The sequence below is a fragment of the Symphodus melops genome (assembly GCF_947650265.1).
Source record: "Symphodus melops genome assembly, chromosome: 16".
Taxonomy (NCBI): domain Eukaryota; kingdom Metazoa; phylum Chordata; class Actinopteri; order Labriformes; family Labridae; genus Symphodus; species Symphodus melops.
In genome coordinates this window covers 14389463-14412697 of record NC_136706.1, presented here as the reverse complement: position 1 = coordinate 14412697, position 23235 = coordinate 14389463, and the positions used below count along the sequence as shown (strand labels likewise).

Sequence of the window (23235 nt, the reverse complement as noted above, 5' to 3'; positions counted from 1 at the left end):
AAAAAAAAAAAAGTGCAACAATTTAATTGGGAATTTCATTAAAAAAGTTCAATTTATTAAACAGCCTACATCAACACCATAATATAGAAAGAGCTTGTTGCACTTTTTTTTATATGATAGACATTTTACTTAACTTGACCAAACCGTTTTACCAAACATTTTAAAGTATTTTAATGTTTTGCTGTCTGGCTGTCGTTTTAGTAACCTGCTTTATTGTGCACGGGAGGGAAGTCTTCCTCGTTGACAGCAAAGACCAAAGAAAAATAAATAAATTCAGTGGTAGAAATAAATGTTTAATGTATTATTTATTAATTGCTGATAGCATTATTTTATGTTGTTTCTATGTTTTTATTGCAATCTAAAACATATTGTTGGTCTATACAGAGGTGGTTTAAAAAACATAGTCAGTAAATCTTTTGAACAAAAACCTCTCTTAAACACACGTACTGTATCTGTTTATGCACAAATACGAAGAAACATCTTAGAATTGATCAAATATATCTTGGACAATCTGTGTTTTTCAATGACTCAGTAAATTAATTGTATATGTAGCATATATTCATGTAAAAAAAATCTTCTTTTGAACCATAACAGATTTATCTTGAAATTTACATTCATGTAGAAAACTTAGTTTAAGAGTATTAATGCGCGCATAAATTATTAGATTTTTTTCACTTTCTTGATAGAGTATAGCCTCTGAGTTGGTCTCTTATTAATATACTCTTAGCTCCATCTACAGGCTACAAAAGTGTATTACATTGGAGAAAACTAAGATTCCCTGAAGGTTGTCGACAGAAAGGCGTCTGGATTAACATCTCTTCCATGTTTTCCTTTGATGCTATGATAACCTTTAAAAATGTGATTTAAAGACATACACATCTAACCCTTTTAAGCTGTATGAATTACTTTATTTCTGTTGTGAAGTTGTTTATTTTAATGAAGCCAAACTTACAACAAATTAAACTGCAGTTTTTTACACCTTTACATTGGCTTTGTTTTTCAGTCCTGTAGATATTTCCCTTTATCAAAACAACACATAACTTGGTTAGAATTCCTGTCTGTGAATGTTAGTGCCAACTGGCCAAAGTGACCTATGGGACTTCACTTAAACTTAAATAGTTTCCATGTTTTCCATGTTTTGTTTTGCCTGAAATATAAACGTGCAACAGTTTCAGAAAAACAATCAATTTTTAACCTTGTGCAGACCTAAATAATTGATTTGTTTAACAGGACAAATAGTAACAAGCACATCAACAGAGGATCTGGAACAGTAAAATAATGGCATGGCTCAAAGAGCAAAAAGTCAAGACTTCCGATCACTCTACATACAGTCAAGGTGACAGCTATTACAGTTGCATTGTTTCTACACTGATAGTTTTATCAAATTTAATGTTGCCGAATGTGATTGAAACTATACAAAGGTCACTTACGAGCTGTGTTTTGGGCAATGTTCACTTATTAATCGGAGAGGAAAAGAGGCAGATTAAGTTGTGCAACAAAAGACATCATCAAATTCAGTTGAATTTAAACAGCTTTATTTGTGTACACTGTAAGAAATTTCTATGTGAAATAGTTGAAAAGCCTATGTCACATCAGTGTTTGAAGAAGAAAGAAATTCTAATAGCGTTTTGTCTAATGGAATATGCATTGCTGCTTGCAAGAAAAATAGAGCAGTGTTTGGTAAAATAAAAGTACAACTACACAATAACATCACTCGTGACAAGTTGAAAGTTCACTTTCTCCAAAATCAGCATTTTAATAATTATCATGAAAGGCTTATTTGGAGATACACAATAGTCATTACAATAAAATAAAATGCCATCTAATCTGTAAATAGGAATGTGAACCCTCAAAGTGTAAGGTGAGGCCTACATGGAAATGCAAACTGAATAAGATGAGATAAGCTGTTTGTTTAAGGGTCTATTGGCTAGCATTGATTAAAAAAAAAACAAAAAAAAACAAACAAAGGCTTTTGTTAGACATTGGGCATAAGACAGTTTGTTTGGCTATCAGAAAATTCACAAAACACTGAATGGGGATCATTTTCCTCATATACAGTCTTAACAAATTCACATCACTGCATAGCACACGTGTATGATCAATGTTACAACAAGCCAGAAGGGAACACCATTATTTAACTGCATCATGTTACTGGGTTATCAGTCAACTTTATTCTTTGAATAATGGAAAACAGAGTGAACAACACAGGACAGACGGAGAGATAGACACACATACCAACAGATGAAATACATGACTTTTATATTTCATCCCTGCAAATGTTGACTGAGGAAGAAAGTGGTTTTCTTAAAAGGTAATGGTAAAAATGTGCAATGGTGCTTTCATGCAGGCTAATTCTTTGCTTTATAATGGGTCTGAAACGTTCCAGTTTGGTCTGAACTACACAACTTTTTTTTATTTTATTTTTTTTAAATATTTGCAGGCTGCTGAGCGACAATAAAATAATTACAAATAAGGATTTCTGGGTGGCTTTTCTCATCTGTAATAGGACTTACTAAAATGTATGATTAAAATAAATGGTGTGTACCTTACCAGAGATGTCCCTGTATTGAGTAATTAAACAGAAAATTTAAACTTAATTTGTGAGGTGTAGTAAGAAGCCTAAACTAGGGAAATGTAATGTGCATGCCACACATCCACAGTAAATTAAACATGTACCATCTTACATACAGAATCATACAGTCTCAACAATTAAAACATGAGTAGAGCTTAAATAGGCAGCAGCTGCAGACTTGAATGTCCTATGTTACTGATGTTAAACATATTTCCAATGCTAACATCTATGTTGGTGCTAAATGGTGAAACTCTTTGTTCAGCTATTGATCTAGGGTCTAAAAGCAAATTTTTTTTTAGAATTTAGTCATTTAAACAGCATCCTTTTTCTTAAGACTGTAATGACTAACAAACCCCAAGGACCAAACCCAAATTGTTTAGTATTATGATCAAACCAATGAATTTCCATACAGAAAAAATAAAAATAAAAATTAGAAATGAAGTTTATGACAGTGATTTGCATTGTCCAGTATATACAATAAAACGTGCAGTCAGTTTTTGGGACAGTCAATTATTTTGGCCCCACCTACTAACGTAAAAAAAGAATAAAGGAAGGAAAGCAACTACCTTTTTAAAAACTGTAACAGCTAAAAAATAAACAAACAAACAAACACTTTTAGCAGCCAAGTCAGAGTTTAAAAACAGGGTAAAATGATGAGGAAAGGGCCTCTTGGTCATTAAGCAGACAACTTGATTGATTTGAATTACTTGAACAGTTTGCAGCAGTTAATTCAGTGAAAATGCAACTCTCCAACTTCATAAACATTAATCAAGCAGTGACAATTTAAGCACAGGAAATATATATATATATAAAAAACATTTAATTCAATTTAAATGGAAGAAAGCATTCAATTTGAAATATATTCTTATATAAAAATACAAAAATGTAGCTAAAAGGATGTGTAAAGAAAATTGTTGTGCAGTATAACTGATGGAATACTTAAAGCTTTAACACTTTGAGTTGAAAATATTTGGACTTTGAAATACCTTAGCAGGCTTTTCAAACTGGGCAGGACATCTTATTCAAATCAAATTGATACCCTAAACAAGCAAATCAGAAAATTGTACGCACAGCATTTTTGCTCAAGATATTTAATATATATACTGTATATATTTGTAATTGTCTTGACTTCAATTTGACTTTCATAAATTCCTTATCTGTACATTTCAAAGCACATTTTGCTGTATTTTATATCAAAGGCAACTTTCTTGTTACAATATTATGGTTGCATAATTTTGGGGCAGTGCAAGTAAAGTGTAGAAGTTATCCTTTAAAGTCCCACACTGCAGGAGTTTCATCTTCTAATCAGTTAAATGTCAATTAAGAGGCAATTGTGCATAAGTCCAAGAGATGGAGAAATTCTTCACCATCTTTGTTACTTAGCCACTGATTGTTGGTTTGACACTTTTAAAATAAAACTGCACAGAAGAAATAACATCTTTGTCTCAGATCGGACAGTGAACAATCCACTTCCCTTCACCTGTGACCAATTGACTTTAAACAGAGAAAACTATGCGTGGTTATGTCGAAACATAGTTGTTAAAATTATTGTTTCATGAATCTTAAAGGTTATCTTGTGTTTCAGTAGATGCGTTTAATTTCCAGTGGTCACTTCTTCAAGAGCTGAAAGCAGTCACTGTAGTATGGGTCATGGATCATAACACTGTACTTAGTAAGAAATAACAGGTAAGGGAACATTTTAGAGTCAACTGGAATGGAGGTTTGGCCATCAATACAAAAAATAAATCATGTTCAGGCGCAGAGCCTGGGTGGAAAAGAACCTGGGAATGGCAATAATACTGTTGAACAACCGTGTGTAAACAGAATTAAAGTTGTGCTGTGGAGGGTAGGTATTGAACTGGATGGAGAGACTGTCATGTAACCAGAAAGTCATATGTGCTATCCCCAATGTAGCCGAGCAGTTGACATGAACAGGACAACGTGCTCAGTTTCTTTCTTGGGAACAACCTGAGTCAAATACCTAATATGGTCAACTATGACATCACTTGTCTTTTTGATATTGGAATTATTACGTCCATCCTTACTGGAATGTCAACATCAGTCCGACAGAGCACAGGGTCATCTGGACCACCATGACACCACTATTACCATCCCACATTTGTAAGTGGTGTGATGTCATTCTCCAGTCCTCCAAATCCATTGTGTAATCCTTTCTTTATTTGTTTGTTTTGGTATTTAGAATGTTTACAGTACATGAGTTGAAGACTGCATGGTGGTCTCCCCTTGGGCATGCTGATCAAATGTTGTGAAATGTCAGTTTGACTCAGCATAGGTAGCTGCAGCAAAACCCTGTTTAGGACATACTAGAGCAGCGCACTGACGGTGAACCCATCTGGGTCAGCACTTTATCCAACCACTGGAGGGGGCCATTGAGATGCAGTTCAATCCAACAAGGAGTGCTGGTTACTGTCTGACGTCTGCAGAGATGAAATACAGCCGTTAGCGCATTTTATCCAACTGAGATCAAAGTAAGTAAGACACAACCTGAGTGCTATTTATAAATAATGACAGAAAGTCTCCAATGTAATTGTTATTCTTTTCTTTCAAACCGATGCATAAATGTCGAAAATAAAGAACTAGTCATACTTTGAGTAACTACAACATTTTTACAATAACCAGAGTTATTCCTAATGAATAAGAACTAGTCATACTTATCTTACTATAGTTATTCATTGAATTCTAAGTTTGACTTGCCTGCAATAACATTTTGATTTGAATCCATAAGCTAATACTATATCAATACTATATCAATACTGTATCAGATGCATACAAGAAGAAGTGGTGTAGTATTATTGTGCAGTACTAAAGATCTTGGTCTACTTCAAGTGATTTCAACCAAAACAATAACAAAAGACGACGTCGAGGCTCGAAGGGTATCATGGGAGTGATTCTCTCTTCTCCATTCATACACACATTTACATGCTGCCAAGGTAGCAGCAGAAGACATATAAGGTCACATGTCTTGCACAAGGATAGGGCTGCTAAAATGTGCGATTGAATGCAAATAAAAGCTGAGGAAAAATAAACAAAAATTAAGAGTGAGGGTCTTAGCCCCTTCAAAGTGTGTGAGGACTGTGTTTAACAAAGTGCCCACTGCTTCCTTGAACACCCCTGCCTGATCTATATTGTATATTGTAATGGATATAAATTTGCTACTACTGCTTTATAAAGTGAATCTTTAACAATGTTCTCAAATGACTTCATTACAAGAGAGGTACGTGCTATGAGTCTGAGGTCTTTGAGCGCTTTAGGAAAGGGATTTCTGGGCACCGGTACAATAATGGAACTTTCCATAAGCAAGGAACTCTATGGATTTGAAATGCCATCCATGAAATAACTGATCTAAGTTAAGTAAAAGGAGTAAGCTTTCAATCAAAGATCCAGACAGCTTTCTTCAGTCTCTTGGTCGGTGATGCACTACTGAAGAGTTGAGTCAATTATATTTTGCCATGTTCAAACAGCAGCAAGGCTTCATTTTATCAACTTCAGGTATTTCCAGGATTGCATCTATACTGAGAACGTTTTGAAATGATCTGAACTCTCTTGACTTTACTTTTCTTAGTAAGTTTAAAAAAAACAACAACAACCATGAAGTAGTTCATTTGAAAGACTGATCCTGGTTTTAATAAATCTACAATGAATTGTGGGTACAAAGCGTATCAAGAAATTAAAGCCTTAAGATTTACTTTTTCCTGATCTTCATTAAATATTCATAAATGTGGTAATTACTGTTTGCTGAGTATCTCCTGCATTCATCTTTACCATTTCTAGTGAGTTCTATTTTCAGCACCTACCTGTACTCTGCTCCCCAGCCCTTGACGAAGCTCATTCTGATGGTGCACATCCTGGTGAGTTGGTAGACTGCCTCAAAGCCCTGATTGACTGACTGGGCCAGCAGTGCAGCAAACTCCTGGTTGTTGAAAATCTTCAGATTACAACCTTACAAAAAGAGAATGTAGAAAAAGATGTGTGAGGCATTTGTCATCACCGTCAGAGAGGGTAGATTCAGGCATAGTAAACACAAAAACACCTAAGGGTTACTTTGCAAATCAGATTGCTTTCACACAAAGGAAGCATCTGTTTTACAAACTCAAACACCTGAGCGTCGACACAAACTTTACTTTATCTACATGAGTTTTTTGTGTCCACATAAGTTTCTGTATATGTGGTTGAGTCTGAGAAAAAACTTTCAAGTCATGCAGGACATCAGTGATTTTTCTTCAGCTTCAATTTCAACTAGATCAAGTAAAAAAAAATATATATATACAATTCGCAATCCAATTAGGACCAATATGTAACTTAGTAAAGCCAGTCAGTCAATCAAGCCGTTTTATTTGTTGTTGTTAAATATGTTCTCCTCATGAGATCTAAGGTGCCATATTAACGTTCAAGCAGATACTGACTTAAAGTGACGGTAGTTCACTGCCAATATTTCTCAGTGTAAATTCAGAGGAGGCTTTCTTCAGTTAAAGAGAATCCAGAACAGCAAGAGAAGTACCAGTCACCCTCTCTCAGTAAGTGTACCTGGTGGTATCTTGCAGACAGTGGCAGGGTGCCAGCCATATCGTTGGTTGCAGTTGGGACTCTGGACAAAGATGGCACTGTCACTTAGGCACTCTGCAAACACCTCCCCTCCGATGTAGTACAACCTCACACCACGACCTTAGTGTAAGAGAGGAGAAATACGGAACTAAAAAAACAGGGAAAACCACATTCATCATGAAAAGGAATTAAAAATGTCCATAATCTTTCTGTCCATAATAACATAAAGATTAAGATATTGATCCTGCAAGGGTTTACACTCTGACAATCCTGCTATACACACACACAGGCTGAAATATACACATGCACAAACAGGATCCGATGAACTAATGGAGAGACGTCAGAATGACAGAGCTGCCCCCAGCAGGCGCTCTGGAGCTGGTGGGGGAGGGGGAGTTGATGCCTTGCTCAAGGGCACCCCAAGCAGTGCCCATGCACCTCTACAGCTCACAGACCAATCTCCATATTCGGTCCACGCCGGGACTTGAACAGGCGACCCTACTACTGCCGCCCCCAATAAATCAATAAATACATTTAGTTGTTCCTTATTGCTGCTGTGCATACTTCTGCCATTATTACTGGCACTGCAGCTCTAAATCCATCTTATTGTTGTTGACAGTAGAAACAAATAGTAAGGTCTCAACCAGCTCTTTTTGTTAATTGTCTCAAGATAACATTTGTTATAACTTGGGACTGTAAAAATAAAGACTGATAGATTACATGAACTTGTATAAATAAACTTTTTAAAAAACTTTTAGAACCACAACCTACCATGATACAGAATGTCTTTCATCTTGACACGATTGCTTCTCTTTCAAATAAATGAAACTTTAATTACTATTAATTTTGAAAATAAACGCACAGATGTGTGTGTACCTATATGTCTTCTTGTCATTTCAACAGTTGCATTCCTGTTAACATTGCTGAGAAGGCCGAGACAGAAGCGTTCAGAGTTGGAGGGGTCTGTGAATCCATCAACTGTCAGGGACGGCTGTGAGGCGTGGAATGTTTCTCCAACCCGTTGGTTTAGCTCATAGTAGGCTATCGAGCACCAGAAAGCAGGCTCACTGTAGGTGACTGGCTGAAGGTCTGAAAAGAAATAAGGAGATGATACTTAACATGTTAACCATCCATGTTCTATTTCTTGTATTTGAAATCTTTTGCAAACAAATGTCTTCTGAAAATACTGTCATGTCATTTAATTACAATACTACCAAAGCAAAAGAAACTACAAATAAGGTATCCTTACCCAGGCTGTGACTGACAGGTGACAAGGTGTTTGGAGACATTTCTGCTGGTGAGCCTTAGACAAAAAATAAAGATTTTCTTAAAAAGGCATCAAAACTTGTCGTCTTCTTCTCTATGTCGTGTCTTTTTTTTTTTTTTTTTTAGTACACTAGCTAAACACTTAACTAATCTACCTGTTTCCATACTTTGATTCATCTGCTGGTCGCTAGTTTCTCCATCTTCACTGATGTAGCCAGGCGGTGGAGTCTCTGTAAAATATCAACGACCAAACAAACATGAAATGATCATCAGGTTGGCAACATTAACATTCCTTCTTTCTTTGATGAATGACATTTAATATAAAAAGTGGATGACAGAATAAAAATAAGCTCTTACTACATACAAACCTGGTATATAGTTATTAGGAGGGTCTATACCGGCAGGGAAGTTGGTGTTTTCAGGGATGGAGTTTGTAAAGTCATCGAGGGGTGGGAGCTCTGTCAGAATCTCTGTGTGCCTCGGAACCAACACAGGAGGCAGCACTGGAAAGGAAAGATTTCCTTTTATTGACAAAGCCCATCTGTTATCTTGTACATATACAGACAACACGTGAAAATTAAAAGGAACATTTTAACACAATCAGCAAACTTTTCAAATCATAAGAAACTCCAAACAATCTCAATTACAATGCTAACTTTGCTCTCTATTAGAATCATGAGAGGACATTTAGTGCAAGATTACAGACCTCATCATTCCCAGTAAAAAGTTTTTTAAAAAAGTGCACACACAATCAGTTGTCTTTTCACTTGACACTCAGGAGTGAAATCCCCAACTCCTGCAGCCACAGATTGATGTTTCCTTGGGCAAGACACTTAACCACACATTGCTCCCTCTGCTTTGACAGCAGTGTGTGAATGTTCCAGAATGGATTAGATAATACTGATGGGACACTTTACGCAGCAGTTTCTGACATCAGTGTATGAATGGGTACAGTAGGTGTGACCTGCAGTGTTATAAAGCGCTTTGAGTAGTCAGAGGAATAGAAAACACAAATCCATACCTGGTGTCTCTACTCTCTGGTAATGGTAGGGATTGACACAAACTTCATCCTTCTTCAGGTTGAAGGCAAACTGGCAAGCTTCAATGGCCCTCAGCTCGTGGTGGCTGTGAAGGTCAGGCCATCTCCACAGGCGGCAGTATATAACGTGAGGCAGGCCCTTACGATGGGACACTTGAAGACGCCCATCGAGTGACCTGAGCAGAGAAGAAAGCTAATAGCTCAGTAATATGCCAAACTTTTGAATGGAGTCTATATACTAGAAGGGATGCTTAAATATATTCCTTTGTTCATTTTATGGTGAGGTGTTGTTTACCTAGTCTATTATAATAATAATAAACAAAGTGTTAAAGGACAAAGGGGCAATCTTATAACTCAGTTCTGTTGAGGTTGCTACTATGTTTAAAAGAAAAATCTAAAGCTATGAGACTCATCAGTAAGTATTCAGATGTACAGCAACTCTATATTCCAATGCGTGTGAGTATATTCACCTGCTGTGGTCAGGGTATCCATACATGCCTGCAGAGTCCCACTGCTCTATCGTGTGTCCTGAGCCTAGACCCCATAGGTCTGAGCAATTGCTACAGAAACACAATCATATACACACAGACACACACACACACAACACATACACACAGGACAGGTGCAAAAAAAGGAAAAAAAACAAAAACAAAAGATGGAAATCATGAGATGTTTCATTCCAAATAAGTGGGATGAAATCACAAACACAGTTGTATTTTAATAGCATGGAGGGTATACCAAGAGGCTCCCACTAGCTGTTCACAAAGTGAATGATACATGAATGAATATAAAATCTGCATTTCACAAAGAGAGATGCACATGTGATGCAAAGGAACGATGACACAAATGGTGACTGCTTGATAAAACTGAGGATCAAAAATGGAAAACTATGAATCTATGTTCAGATTTCTCTTTACGGCTCACAATTATGATCATACAACATTAAAAGGTTTAGGACAAAAAAGTCTGATAATTTTATTTGTTTTCAGTGATTTAAGCCAAATAGGTTCTTAATTTATTTATTTTTTGCTGCAAATAATAACTGAACAACATATACTTCAGACATGACGCCCGTTTTTGGAATTGTAATCTATTGTAACGAGAAGTATGAGGTGAAGCAACAAGTCGAAAAGAAAAATATACAAGTGTACAAATGTATTTGACTGGGGATCCAACAGACAACACAAAATGTGTCAAGACACAACTGAAGAAAACAAACGTAAAGTTTGTACACACACTTTATTGTTTGTTTTATTTTATGATCACAGGTTTGACTGAGAGAGAAACATGACATTCCTGTCGAGTTGTTCGCTGAAGCTCTTGAGATTTGTCGCGGAGTCTTCTCTAGCTCTCACAGTATAAGAGAAAATGATTTTGTCTTCTCAGAGGAAAGACATTGACAGACATGTCTGTAAGACATCTACAGTCTCAAAAATATCAATCTTCTGAAAGTGTTCTCAAACCCTAAACCTGGTTTAGATTATCTCCAGATCCAGACAATGCCTCGTCTTCTTCCTTTGTCAGTATAAGAGGTCATAAGTGTTATCCCTCCAATGTCAGTGAAAACTCTCATTCTCAACCTGGAACAAAGCTAAACAGCTATACTTGTCAGTTCCCATTGCAACTCATTTTGTTAAACTGGATGATGTGAATATGGTAGAGTTCTCTTACCTTTGTAAACTGTTTTAAAACCTTTATGTTCTTTTGAGGTCATCCTCAATGATCTAAACAATTGTTCATGGAAGTAGGGCTGTCTCTACAGACAGTTAGCTTCTTGCACTTGAACTTAATTGTCAATTTAAAAATAATCTCCAATTCTACATGGCTCTACACCTGACACCTCTCCGACAACCTTTACAAACAAACTAAAACCCGTCTTTCAACAGAGAGATGTAAGACACAACAAACAAACAAAAGGAAGTTAGATGTGCTGCAAAGACCTGGAGTAAAGCAACATCTAACAAGCCCTGTCAAGCACTACACCCAGACCTTTGATTTGATGGCTGGGTGGCCTCCTATCATGCAACTATTTCAACCAAGCCATTTCTTAATCTGTGAAAAAGCATATTAACAAAAAATCTTTTCCCAAGCTATTTCTGTTTAGACACATTGACTAGACACATTGACTTCAGTGAGCAGTCTTTCCTGTTATTAAAATCGGTTTCAAACTGTGACAATTTGTAAAAAAAGAAAACCCCAAAAAACAAAACTAAAAACAACATCCATTGTCACAGAGGAAGACAGCACTTCATCGTGTCATTAAATATGTATGCACTGATAACTGCCTTTCTAACTGATTGGTGGACTGAGAGCATAAAACTACAAAACAAGTATCTGGTAAGACTCATTCTAGAATGTTTTTATTGTATGGAGAACACCACAAATTCTAACAAAAAAGAAATGAGGTATTCAAGCAAATGTCCAGCCAGCACCAACTTATCAGTTCAACTTCAGAAACTATTATCTCGTCTACATTCCTCAGGGGAAAGACAAAGAGAGGACATGGTTTCACACACTGAACTTTTCACCCTCTCTTTCTTTTTAACCATTTAAAGTACGATATGTCTCACTTTATTCTAATCAATTACAGCAACTTCCAACAAACTTTTCATCATAGAATATACAGCAAAATATAATACACAGTATAGATCAGGGGTCCTAAAATACAAATCTTGAAGGCCCACAAAGATTTTTTTCAATGACTCAAAGGGCCGTTTATTGACAAACTAAACTAAAACGAGATTTCCATTTTTGTTGTGTCATATGGGTTTTTGATTTACTAAAGGTTAGTGTGTCTTATGTGTGCGGTTTGATCTACTAACAGCGTGCAGTAATTATTGCGTCTTTCATATGAGCAAAACAACACGTATTGTCCCTTTAGTAAATGTGCCTTCATGAATATGCAATATGGGGTGTTTCTGCCCCAGCGTGCAAAATACTGAGAGGAGAAAATGCAAACAAGTTAAGTTAGTACAAGCATTGTCATTTACCAAGCCTGACTAAAACGGTGATTGTGTTTGAATTTAAAGGAGCGTGCTAATCCAGGAGCCCAGTGTAACACACATCAGACTGCTGTCAGGAGGAGACATAGGCACAATAAAAGAAGGGTGAAGATCGTTTCCCCCCCCACACGTGTTAACATGTTTCGGATGACAGAAAAATAAATGGTATGCATTTATTTTTGATTTCTCTTCAACAATATTTAACAAAGAAAAACACCATGATTAAACTGATATTACTGAACATTCACAGCCTCTGCATCAAAAATTATTTTAACATTGCCCGTTACCTCTCCCTGTTTCTGTTAACATTACATAAAGACTGATTTAGTAATGATGAATTTTTGTAGGCCAACCCGAAAAAATTACGCTGGTGGTTCCTGAAAATTCGTCTATGGGATTTTTGGGTCATTGAAGAAAATAAGCTCTGTGTCAACTGATGCGTAGCTGTTTTGTTCAGCAGGATAATCTTAACAGATGAACATCATTTACATGAAGTTTGAAGGGTTAATGCAGCCAAGAGAAGTAAAAAGCTAACGTTATGCTCTAGCAAACTACACCGTGGTCGGTTTATTATGACGTCACGACCGTTATGCTTCAACGATCTAATCAGCGGATTTAAAAAGCTAGCTAAACGTTAGCTTAATAAGTTTTTTATTCACCTAATATTTGCAAGAACACTGAAAAACATGACTAGAGGCTGTAAGGAGGATTAGGGAGAGTTCCCGGAGTGATGACGTGTAATGTCTGCGACAACCACTGTAGTTTCAGTTAACTATTCGTTAGCAACCAGTTGGGAACCATGGCGCTAAAATGCTAACTCACTTCCTGGTTTTAGGACTCAAAACTAAACCAGTCTATTACATAGTGAAGGAATAACAGTTTGGGGGCCACAAACAGGCTACATGGGGCCTATTGAGGACCCCTGATATCGATGCATCTTCACCTGTCATTAAAACACCAACCCGGTGGCGCCGATAGCGCAGCGGCAGCGCGCGCACCATGTTGCGAGGCTTTGCTCCTCGCGCGGGCGGCCCGGGTTCGCGTCCGGCCTGTGGCCACTTTCCCGCATGTCTCTCCCCACTCTCTCCCTGTTTCCGACTCTATCCACTGTCCTATCAATAAAAGGCAAAAAGGCCAAAAATAAACCTTTAAAAAAAAAAAAAAACACCAACCTGGTTCGCTTGCATTGTGTAGAAACTACATTGTTTCATTCAGCGGAAACTACACTTTATCATAGTACATGTAAAAAATAAAAAAATAAATTTACTTCAAACACAATGACAAACTCTCAGAACAAACCACCAGCTTAATGCTTCTTATGGGAGATCCTTTTCATGATTAGGTTTCTCCTGGTCTGGTTACTTGGAGTGTGTAGTAATATGACTCAGGACAAACACTGGAAGAGAAAAGACCTGTAACTGTTCAGGCTTCTTTTTGATTTTTCAGGTAGTACATTTACACATTTAATTTCAGTTCAAAGTAATTTGACGTTTTTTTAAGTACTGTAGTGGGACTCGAAAATTCTGTTTTTAGAGAGTGTATTAATGTAGAATTTTAAATAACATAGTCCCTTTATTCATCTCGCAAATTAAGAAATCTAGAGTGTCACAGCAGCAAAGCAGGGTAGCAGAGAAAATCACACAGTGCAAAGTTAAATTAGATAAAAATATAAGAATGTAAAAAAATATGCATCAAAAGAATAGTTAAAAAGAGCCAGCGTCCTTTCATATAAGGCACTAAATAACTTATAAGGTAGATTGGGCAATGTCAAGTTGTATGCAACTTGTGTATACTCCATTCTGCAATTTTCCTTAAAAAAAAAAGAAGGTGATATTTAGATTAAAAAACATGAAAGACAAACAAAATTACAGAAGGAAACTACTGATGAGAATTGGTGAATTATACACGTTTCTGGTTCATGTTTTTACCATATTATGTCACCACCTCCTAGTTTTATTATGGTTTAAATAGCCATTCCTTCTAGAAACCATTATATATTTGTTATCTGATCAAAGACAATGTCTCACCTAGGATCAATGTAGGTGTATACAGTCAGGACTATTTCCAGCAATTGAGGACTGAAGAGCAATCTGTTAACACTATTGTAAATAATGGGAAGGCATGGATACAGTTTGCTTAAAAATAGTCTGAAGAAGCTCAAATTAAGGGCGAAAGACATCATATGTTGGACATCTGTTTCCTCTTTATCAGGTTTCACTTCTGCCTTAACCTATGTAAGAACACATTAAGGAAGTGAACCTGTTGTTTCACAACAAAGACTTTTCTTTCTGCAAGCCAAGTGTGTGTTTCATACCCCCCTGGCTTTCATGTGTTTGACACACCTTGTGGTACCAGTGCATTGGGACTGTGAAATGGGTAATTATTTTCACATATTCAAATAGTCTCTTATATAAAACATAAAAACATTATTTGAATAGATCATCTTAAACCCATTTCTGTCCACCATAATTTCCCTGGTACTTTGTTGAAATGTAGTAATACCACCAGGAGGGGGTTGTAAAGAATCTAAAAGTTGTTGGCTAACAGTCATTAAAGTACAAAAGAAGAACAAAAGCACATTGTAACTGTAAACACAACTTTAGCATAAACTAAATTAACATCCTCTACCTTTAGGAATTATTTCACATAATATATTTAACTTAATGATACATTAAATAACCTATTTGACCCAATATTTATAAATAAAATTCATTGTTTCTAAAGTGTAATAACAGCATTGCAATGCTAAATATGTTAGCCTGTTAATGGATAACTACATGTTAGCATCAAGCTAACAAACTAAAAAGTACATCCCCATGAATCTGTAATACATTCCACCAAGCCCCCCACCCCCTGGACATTTTAACTGGAATTATTGCCACTGTCTTTTGAATAGTAATGTTCCTGGAAATACACATTCTGCGGGTGTGAGCATAACGTGGGTTTTTGTGCGAGGACAATTTTAAATGATTAAAACGGAAGCGCCTCTGTGCTTGTTCAACTAATAAAAGATCAAGGGCTGACAACGCCTGTGCCATTTTTAACTTTTAATCAGATATTATTCTCAACGTGAAGTACCTATATTACGAGTGTTGAGCAACAGCGGTGATAAAACTGTGTTCTTGTATCGTAAAAATTGTTTATTTATCCACATTCTTGCTCACCCAGTTTCACCTTTTTGGAATGATGATTACTGACTACCGCCGCCAACTGGCATGGAGAGTTATTTCCTCTCCCGCAGGCGCAGAATGTACGTGGTCGTTTGCTGTCATCTTTGTGGTGTGTTCTAGTGCAACTTTTTGGCCAAGACAAAAGGCGACGTCAGGCAATGCCACGGGCAGCCTTCATTGCCACTAGTTGCTGTGTTAGGGCCTGCATAGTCATGATAAAATTGTCTTTAGGGTCATTTGAAAAAATACATCTATCAACCTGGTTTGATGACAAACTTAAAACTTGCTATCTGCTGCTGATCCATTTGTTCCTTTGTTCCGGAGAGGCATCTGTATTATCCTAATATTTTGAGACACCGTGTTCTTGCCATTAAGAATTTAGAAGATCAGAAAGACATAAAAACAGGAATGTGTTCTCATCTCACCTAGGTATGGTGACACACTTTGTGTTGCTGTTCTGTGTGCTGATGGCTTTCTCTAGCTCATCAAGCTGCCCCGTCTTCTTCAGCTTCTTCACCAAGCTCTTCACAGCTTTTTCGCACCATTTCTCCTCCTGTCCTCCTCCGTTCTGCTCCCCTCCTCCAATTCCTCCTCCAGCTCCTCCACTGCCTGCTGGAGTCTTTTTCCAGCCCAGGAGGCGTTTCACTACAGGGGGGGTGAAGGGAAGGATGGAGGACATAGTGGCCCACACTTAAATGGGTGTCCTTTCTGTGTTTTGATGACCCTTTTAGGGTGACGTAGAGAAAAGGGACAGGGTTAGGTGGGAGAAATGGGTGATGACTGCTGTTGGAGGTTATACTGGAGATTTAAGTAAAACACCTAAGAAACAGAGGATAAAAAATAGAAAACAAACATGAGCAGTTGTAAACAAAAACAGTATGTCAATAAACAAGATGAACAGTGTGATGAAGAGCTCATTGTATAACATTTTCTACTAAAATGATGCCTTAAAGCATGCCCACTCATCGAGACTGCTGTCATAGATATCAAGTATACTCTCTTTATGTTAAGGTTTCGTCAGAATGTGGACAAAGGTTGATAATATGCATTACTCTATGTCAATGTGAAATTTAGGAGCCATTGGTTGTCTTTTACAGTTCTATGAATATGTTTTAATTTAGAGAGTAGAGCTATCCTTATTCACAAAAGAGTTTGTAGTGGTCGATAAATGTCACATATGAGGTTGTGGGGATATTCGGAATACTTTAAAACAATACAGATGAAAAAAAATCCATATACAAAAAAAAAAAAGCAGCAATCTCCATTATCTTATTTTCATGATCGCCAAAAATGTAATTGACATTGAAACTCAATTAACTGCTCAGTCCTGATCAAAGGTCAGGTATATATATTCAACTTTGCAATACACATAGGGGAAAATCTTAACAAAAGATAAAATTCCCCAATATAATCTAAATGATCATCTCTAGATGATTCCAGAGAATGCGGGGTCTTGTTTTGATGTATTTGAATTCTTTGATCAAGTTTCTCTCAAGACATCTTACTATCCTAAGTATTTTTTTCCCACTCCGCATCAGTAAAAAAAAAAATTCTTCAATCATTTGTGAGGAAGGAGGAAATAAATGTCCTTGTCATACTACTCTGAAACTTAAAGCTCCATCTAAGTATTTCTTTCTTAACCACTGGACTGCTTACTATTACAGCAAAAGTAGCCTATGAATGGTTTTCAGACCAATGTAGACCATCCCTGAAAATCATTAACAAGGGTCTTGATCTCAGTACCTGCAGTTGATTGATAATGTCTTAAGGTTTAAGCATGCTGTTTAAAGGGTACTCGTCCGGGGAGCATTTTCAATACCAAAGAAAGAGACTGTAAAATACATTATTTGTATACAGTGGTTGATGAATAGGCCCACTTAGATTAAGGCCATAGGTTGCCATTCGGAAATATAAACAATAGGCCTAATCCACATTAGGGTTGGGATTTTGCTAATGCTAAAGAATGATGGGCCTGCACAAAGGGAGATAGATAGCTTGAACTCAAAGTACAAAAACAAGTGATGGGTAGATCCTATTCTGTCGTAAGGTTACTATTGTCTCTTAAACTGAACCAAAAGTCTTTTGAATGGAACAAGAAGCCCAGAAAGTGCTGAGGGGGCTACAATGTGTCAAGCTGACCATGGGCATCAGGGCATTTGGGTCAAAGGTTTGTCTTTTTAGCCCGTTTGGGTTATTTCTTCTTCGAAACCACAACGACATCCAAAAAAATAAAAAATAAACAGGCGAAAAGGCTACACTAGAAACACCGGTGGACGTAGACTTTGATAAGACAACGACAGCAAATACATTTCCCCATGCTACTAGTTGTCATTGGCAGATGCACACAAACACTGTGCAACATGCATTGGTTGTCTTTTGTCTCGAAATGACTGCCTGCCAGCCTGCCTGCCTGCCTGCCAGTCAGTCAGTCAGTCAGTCAGCCAGCCAGTCAGTCAGCCAGCCAGCCAGCCAGCCAGCCCCTTTTGCCTCCTTCTTGCATAGAAAAAAGAGTTCGAAAAAATCCGTTAGCAGGCTTGCTACTTTGTGTCACAGATCTGTTGCATGATCTGTGTGTTACAAATCAAACATTTAACATTTTAAAACACACTCACCTCACAAGGAGACGAAAGGACGCTAAACAGTTACTTATGTATCTGTCAAAAAAGCCTACTTGCTCATTAAAAATGTAGCCAGAGAGACATAACTGCATTTTCCACCTTCGAGCCGCCGGGATGATGGCCCCTCATGCACAGCTCAACCAAACTTGTATCGCTGCATGCAAAACACAAACAGCTACACTACAGCTCCATATCCCACCTACTCCGCGCTGCTATTGGCTAAATTCCGATATCCAGTGGATAACCTGTTGCCAGGCGTATGTTCTATTGGCTTGTGTTCACGTCCGTCATTACGTCCGGAGTTATGTCGTTGATTTTTTTTGAGTGGATACCTTGATTGTCCTTTAAGAAAAGCTTTATGGTGGTTCTCGTCATTTGAATTGAATAGAATACAAACAAAGACAAATTCAGCCCCTATTTTTACAGTGCTTTTAAAAAATATATATTTTAGGCCTATTATAAGGTATTGGACAATGCTGGACAGCCAACTTTAATAAAGCCATATCAATTGACGTGTTTGATTAAATCATATAAGTTATCCGCCCCCACAAAACCACTGAATTATTCCAAGAATGCTCTTTTTATTTATGCTTGTAGCCTATTTAATTGTAGCCCATTCCCTTATTTTTTTCGTTATCAAATCAGAATATTGATGAGCTGTAATGTCTTCTGAGCGCATACTAGGCTATTGGCCTAGCCTAGTTCATTTTATGTGATCAAATGAAAGATGAAATCATAGAAAATAACCACCTTGAGAGAAATTAAGACTGCTCGTGTCGGATCAAATAACATGGCCATTTGGCCCCTTCATGCAAAAACAGAGGACTGGCCTATGTAGATGCAGTTCATGCATGCAAATCCAAATCGTTTCATTTGACAAATTGCTTGTGGAAGCGATTTCCACAGTTGAAATCAATCCATCAAAAGTAGTTTATGCGTGAACTCACGAGTGTTTTCTTTATTTCACGGTGCAGCGTGGAGGCGCATGCTCTGTTCAGCCACCTGAGACCTGTCGCTCAGCTGCGACTCGTGCTTTGTTATGGCAAGACTTTTTAGACGTGTTCTTCTCGTTACCTTTCATCGTTATGGATGTAGATGATGCTCTTCATTCCGGCCCACGTTGTAACCAGCCTATTTATGCCGGATTTAAACACTGAAACTAAAGTTGGATATCCCAAGTCTGTGCCTTTTTTGTCAGTTGGCTTAACCAAATAGGAACACTCGTGTAAGTATATTTTTTGCTTTTACTCTGAGTGATTGCTGAACTTGGCAGGGGGTTGGGGACTGGTACAATATCGGTAGACGAGCCTAATCGTATAATAGGGTATATTAGGTTTATGCTGACGAGGCTGAACATAAAGTCAAAGTGCGAGCCTAATTCTTATTGCCTATCAATCGAAAGAACTGTGAAGAGGACTTGATTATATTTTTGCTGTCGATCTCTGTAATGTAAATGATAGAAATAGATTATTTAAAGAACAAAGATCTGCTGCAACAATATAATCAAATCCTCTTAGAGCATAGGAGAAAGTTATATATAAATATATATTTAAGGAAAGAGTGACTTAATGCAATCTGTTCCATGTTCCTCACTGTGTCTACAGGGGCTGCAAGCTTACTGGTTGTGCTGGATGATGCTCTAATTGTGTAGACAAAAACAGGTAATAGCCCACACTGGGCCATCACCAAGGAGACCAAAACTCCAGAGGGTAGCCTGCGGTGTTTGCTTTGAAAATCTTTTTGGTAAACCCATGCCACTCAGTGAGTAAGGAGAACAATTTAAATGTTTTCACTGTCATAATCATAAAAGAAATACATCTTCTTACATGTTATTTTTGTGTTTCTGCAGGTGTTTGTCAGAATTGTGAAGATGGGCAAATGCTGCAAATGCAACAGCAGACTGCTGTGCATGTGCCTGCTTCCTTGCATGATGACCGGCCACCTTCTGGTTTATATTATGGTGACTATATTTGTCACCATCTCCTACACTCCACCAAAAATAACTACCCACTATATTGCCCCGGGAGTTTCCATTAACTCCTCTAAATTGGCCTCTCACCCACTTGGCCCTTTCTGGAACCTTCGTCTGGAAGACAGTGCACTGTGGAACCAATTGCAGCATGCATGGGACCGTCAGCATAATCCAATCTTACGAGGAAGCACAAATGGGATAATGAGAAATCCAAAGACTCAGCTATTGTCAGAAATTGAAGATGAATGTATTTCAGACTGCAAGTCACAATGTTCAGTCCCTCGTATTAATGGTTTAGACAGCTTTCCAGAACAAGTGAGAGCATTTATCAGGTCAATGCACTGTAGGGAGTATCCCCTACTGATCAATCAGCCTGGTGTGTGTAGGGGAAACAGTAGCAGCTTTAATCTTGAGTCCCCTATGCTCATCATGGCCATCAAATCCCAAGTGGGAAACTTTGAAAATAGGCAGGCAATCCGTGAAACGTGGGGACGCAGTGGTCTCGTGAAAGGGGAATCCAACAAGAAAGGTGGATTAGTACGCACTGTGTTTCTGCTTGGAAGACAGGACTCCAGTACAGGTCCACACCCTGACCTTAAAAACCTCCTGGAGCTTGAGAACCAAAAATATGGGGACATCCTACAGTGGGATTTTAGAGACACTTTCTTTAACTTGACTTTAAAGGACCTGCTTTTCTGGCAATGGCTACAGCAATACTGCCCTACTGCCATCTTTGTATTTAAAGGGGATGATGATGTCTTTGTTCGAACAGGTGCTCTTCTAGATTACTTGCACAAGCAGTGGGATGAGCATATCCTGTGGAGAGCCTATACTAATGATACAGACATGAATTTGTTTGTAGGTGATGTTATAAATAATGCAATGCCAAATCGTGAGCCATCAACTAAATACTATATACCAGGAAGTTTCTACAAAGGTGTTTACCCTCCATATGCTGGTGGAGGAGGGGTAGTGTATTCTTGCTCTCTTGCATTACGATTGCAAAAGGTATCTGAAAGAGTACGCCTTTTTCCAATCGATGATGTTTATCTGGGTATGTGCCTGCACAAACTCGGGATCTCGCCAAACCATCACCCAGGTTTTTTAACATTTGATCTCCCAGACACAGACAGGCACAATCCCTGTGTTTACAAATCTGTTCTGCTTGTTCATAGACGAAGTCCTAATGAGATGCTGACTCTATGGAAGCGACTCCAGAATCTGCCCAGTCATTGCTGAGGCTCATTTGCCTGCCAAATAAGATCCATTGAGTACAGGAGGAAATATAGCCAACACACTCATGGGGAAAATGCACACACTTGACTGACTGTTTACATCAAGAGGACAGCACCCATGAAAAAAAGTCAAATAATAATAATAATGATACTGCATTTTATTTAAAGGCACCTCTCAAAAGATTCAATGCCATCTTACAAAGCAGAGATACAAACAGCAAAGTAACATTGATATAATTAACATTAAAAACATTAAAAGACAAAGACAGGAGTGATGTGATTAACAGAGGGGGTTCTGGAGATGATGCGAGCTGCAGAGTTCTCGACCTATTGAAGTTTATGGATGGACTTGAGAGGGCGACCAATGAGAAGAGAGTTGCAGTTGTCAATGTGGGATGTAACCAGGGTGTTGACATGGATGGCAGTACTGTTAGGAGTGGGGAGTGGGCGGAGGTGATTAATGTTCCATCGATGAAAATATGCAGAGCGGGTGACATTATTGTTGTGAACTTGGAAAGATAGGTTGCTGTCAAAGATGAAACCCAGACTCTTAACCTGAGGGGAGGGAGAGACTATGAAGTGATCAATGGTAAGTAAAAAGCTGTTAAGTTTTGAAATTTCGGACTTGGTGCTGAGAGTTACACATCCTTGAGGAGAAGACTGATCTACCTCGAGGGTATTTTGTAGGCATTATAAAATATTTAGGTTGTTGTATCTTTACCCTTTAACCAAAAGTTTTACTTTATGCTATGAGGAAATTCAATGCCCTTCAAGAGAGAAACTTATATTCAGGATATGAAATTTATTTATTAGTGTTTCCTTTTGTTTTACTCATGTCTTCAGTTTTAGCTAAGCAAAATGTTCAAATTGTGTCCTACATTAACTGTTAAATTTTCATTGCAGCTGATCCAAAGAAAATTAAATAATTATTCAGCCACACTTATCACCAAGTGCAAGGAATAAAATAATTATGGTAACAATAAAAAATTAATGTCACAATAATCACCATTAACTATTTGCTTATTTGCATGCTTGTTGGTAGCTTACTGGATGATGTTAGTTATTATTGAGTCCATATTAGTACCTTACTCTATATGACAAGAATATGTGGCTAATAAGCCAAAAAAGAGTTTGCCCTCATTCCCCTCCTTATGACTGCTTATTGACTTACTGCCCTTCATTTACTGCTCTTTGTGCCTTTAAATTGACCCCGGGGACAAATTGAAATGAGAGTAATTTAGGAAGTTGTTGAACATTATTTCTAATCTTAATATGCTTTTGCCTACTTATAAGAGCCATACTAAGCACATTTTTGACTAAGATTTTTAGTTGTTGCAGTAAAAACATTATCTGATTTTGAACACTCAATTCCCCATTTTAAATATGAATCATGTTGCAGGATAAAGATAGGTGTCTTAGATTTTACATATCCTCCTTTTTTTCAGGCTGTCACGCCACAGCTCCACAAACATATTATTTTCTGTTACCTGTTATGGACTTTGAATCACTTTATTTTGACATGGCTGAGTGAAAATGTTGTACAAATAACAAATGTTTATTAAAATATTTTGTCTTTAAAATGGAAGGGATTCAAGTGGACATGAGCACATTAACAGCAATTTAATTTCTGGCGGAGTTCAAGGATTTCAACAATGTTCAATAGTGAATAAAACAACCTCAATATTAATTATTATTATCATTATTGTTGTTGCATTAAAGGAATGCAATTTTATGTAAATATGTGTTTAATTAATGTATAAGGCAAATTATGTGAGGGTTTATTTATGTTTCGTGACCA

General features: G+C 37.5%; 2 protein-coding genes across 5 annotated transcripts; one reads left to right on the top strand and one right to left on the bottom strand.

Annotated features, from left to right (window-relative positions):
- Positions 1-1513: 1513 nt before the first annotated feature.
- LOC306836748 (mothers against decapentaplegic homolog 2-like) lies at positions 1514-18431 on the bottom strand. Of its 3 annotated transcripts, none has more exons than XM_079364007.1 (11): positions 18225-18431; positions 16038-16431; positions 9911-10000; positions 9423-9616; positions 8770-8904; positions 8557-8631; positions 8385-8438; positions 8012-8224; positions 7118-7255; positions 6388-6532; positions 1514-5010 (listed from the first exon to the last, which is right to left on the bottom strand). In XM_079364007.1, exons 2-11 carry the CDS (start codon positions 16289-16291, stop codon positions 4887-4889), a joined length of 1422 nt encoding a protein of 473 aa, XP_079220133.1. In that variant the 5' UTR covers positions 16292-16431; positions 18225-18431; the 3' UTR covers positions 1514-4886. The 3 variants fall into 3 exon arrangements, with proteins under 3 accessions (XP_079220133.1, XP_079220134.1, XP_079220135.1); XM_079364008.1 differs by having other exon boundaries at positions 8569-8631; XM_079364009.1 differs by lacking the exon at positions 9911-10000.
- Positions 18432-19240: 809 nt separating this feature from the next.
- LOC306836935 (N-acetyllactosaminide beta-1,3-N-acetylglucosaminyltransferase 2) lies at positions 19241-22969 on the top strand. Of its 2 annotated transcripts, none has more exons than XM_079364321.1 (3): positions 19241-19455; positions 19835-19891; positions 20080-22969. In XM_079364321.1, the coding sequence occupies exon 3, from the start codon at positions 20101-20103 to the stop codon at positions 21439-21441; it is 1341 nt and encodes a 446-aa protein (XP_079220447.1). In that variant the 5' UTR covers positions 19241-19455; positions 19835-19891; positions 20080-20100; the 3' UTR covers positions 21442-22969. The 2 variants fall into 2 exon arrangements, with proteins under 2 accessions (XP_079220447.1, XP_079220446.1); XM_079364320.1 differs by having other exon boundaries at positions 19835-19991.
- Positions 22970-23235: the final 266 nt, after the last annotated feature.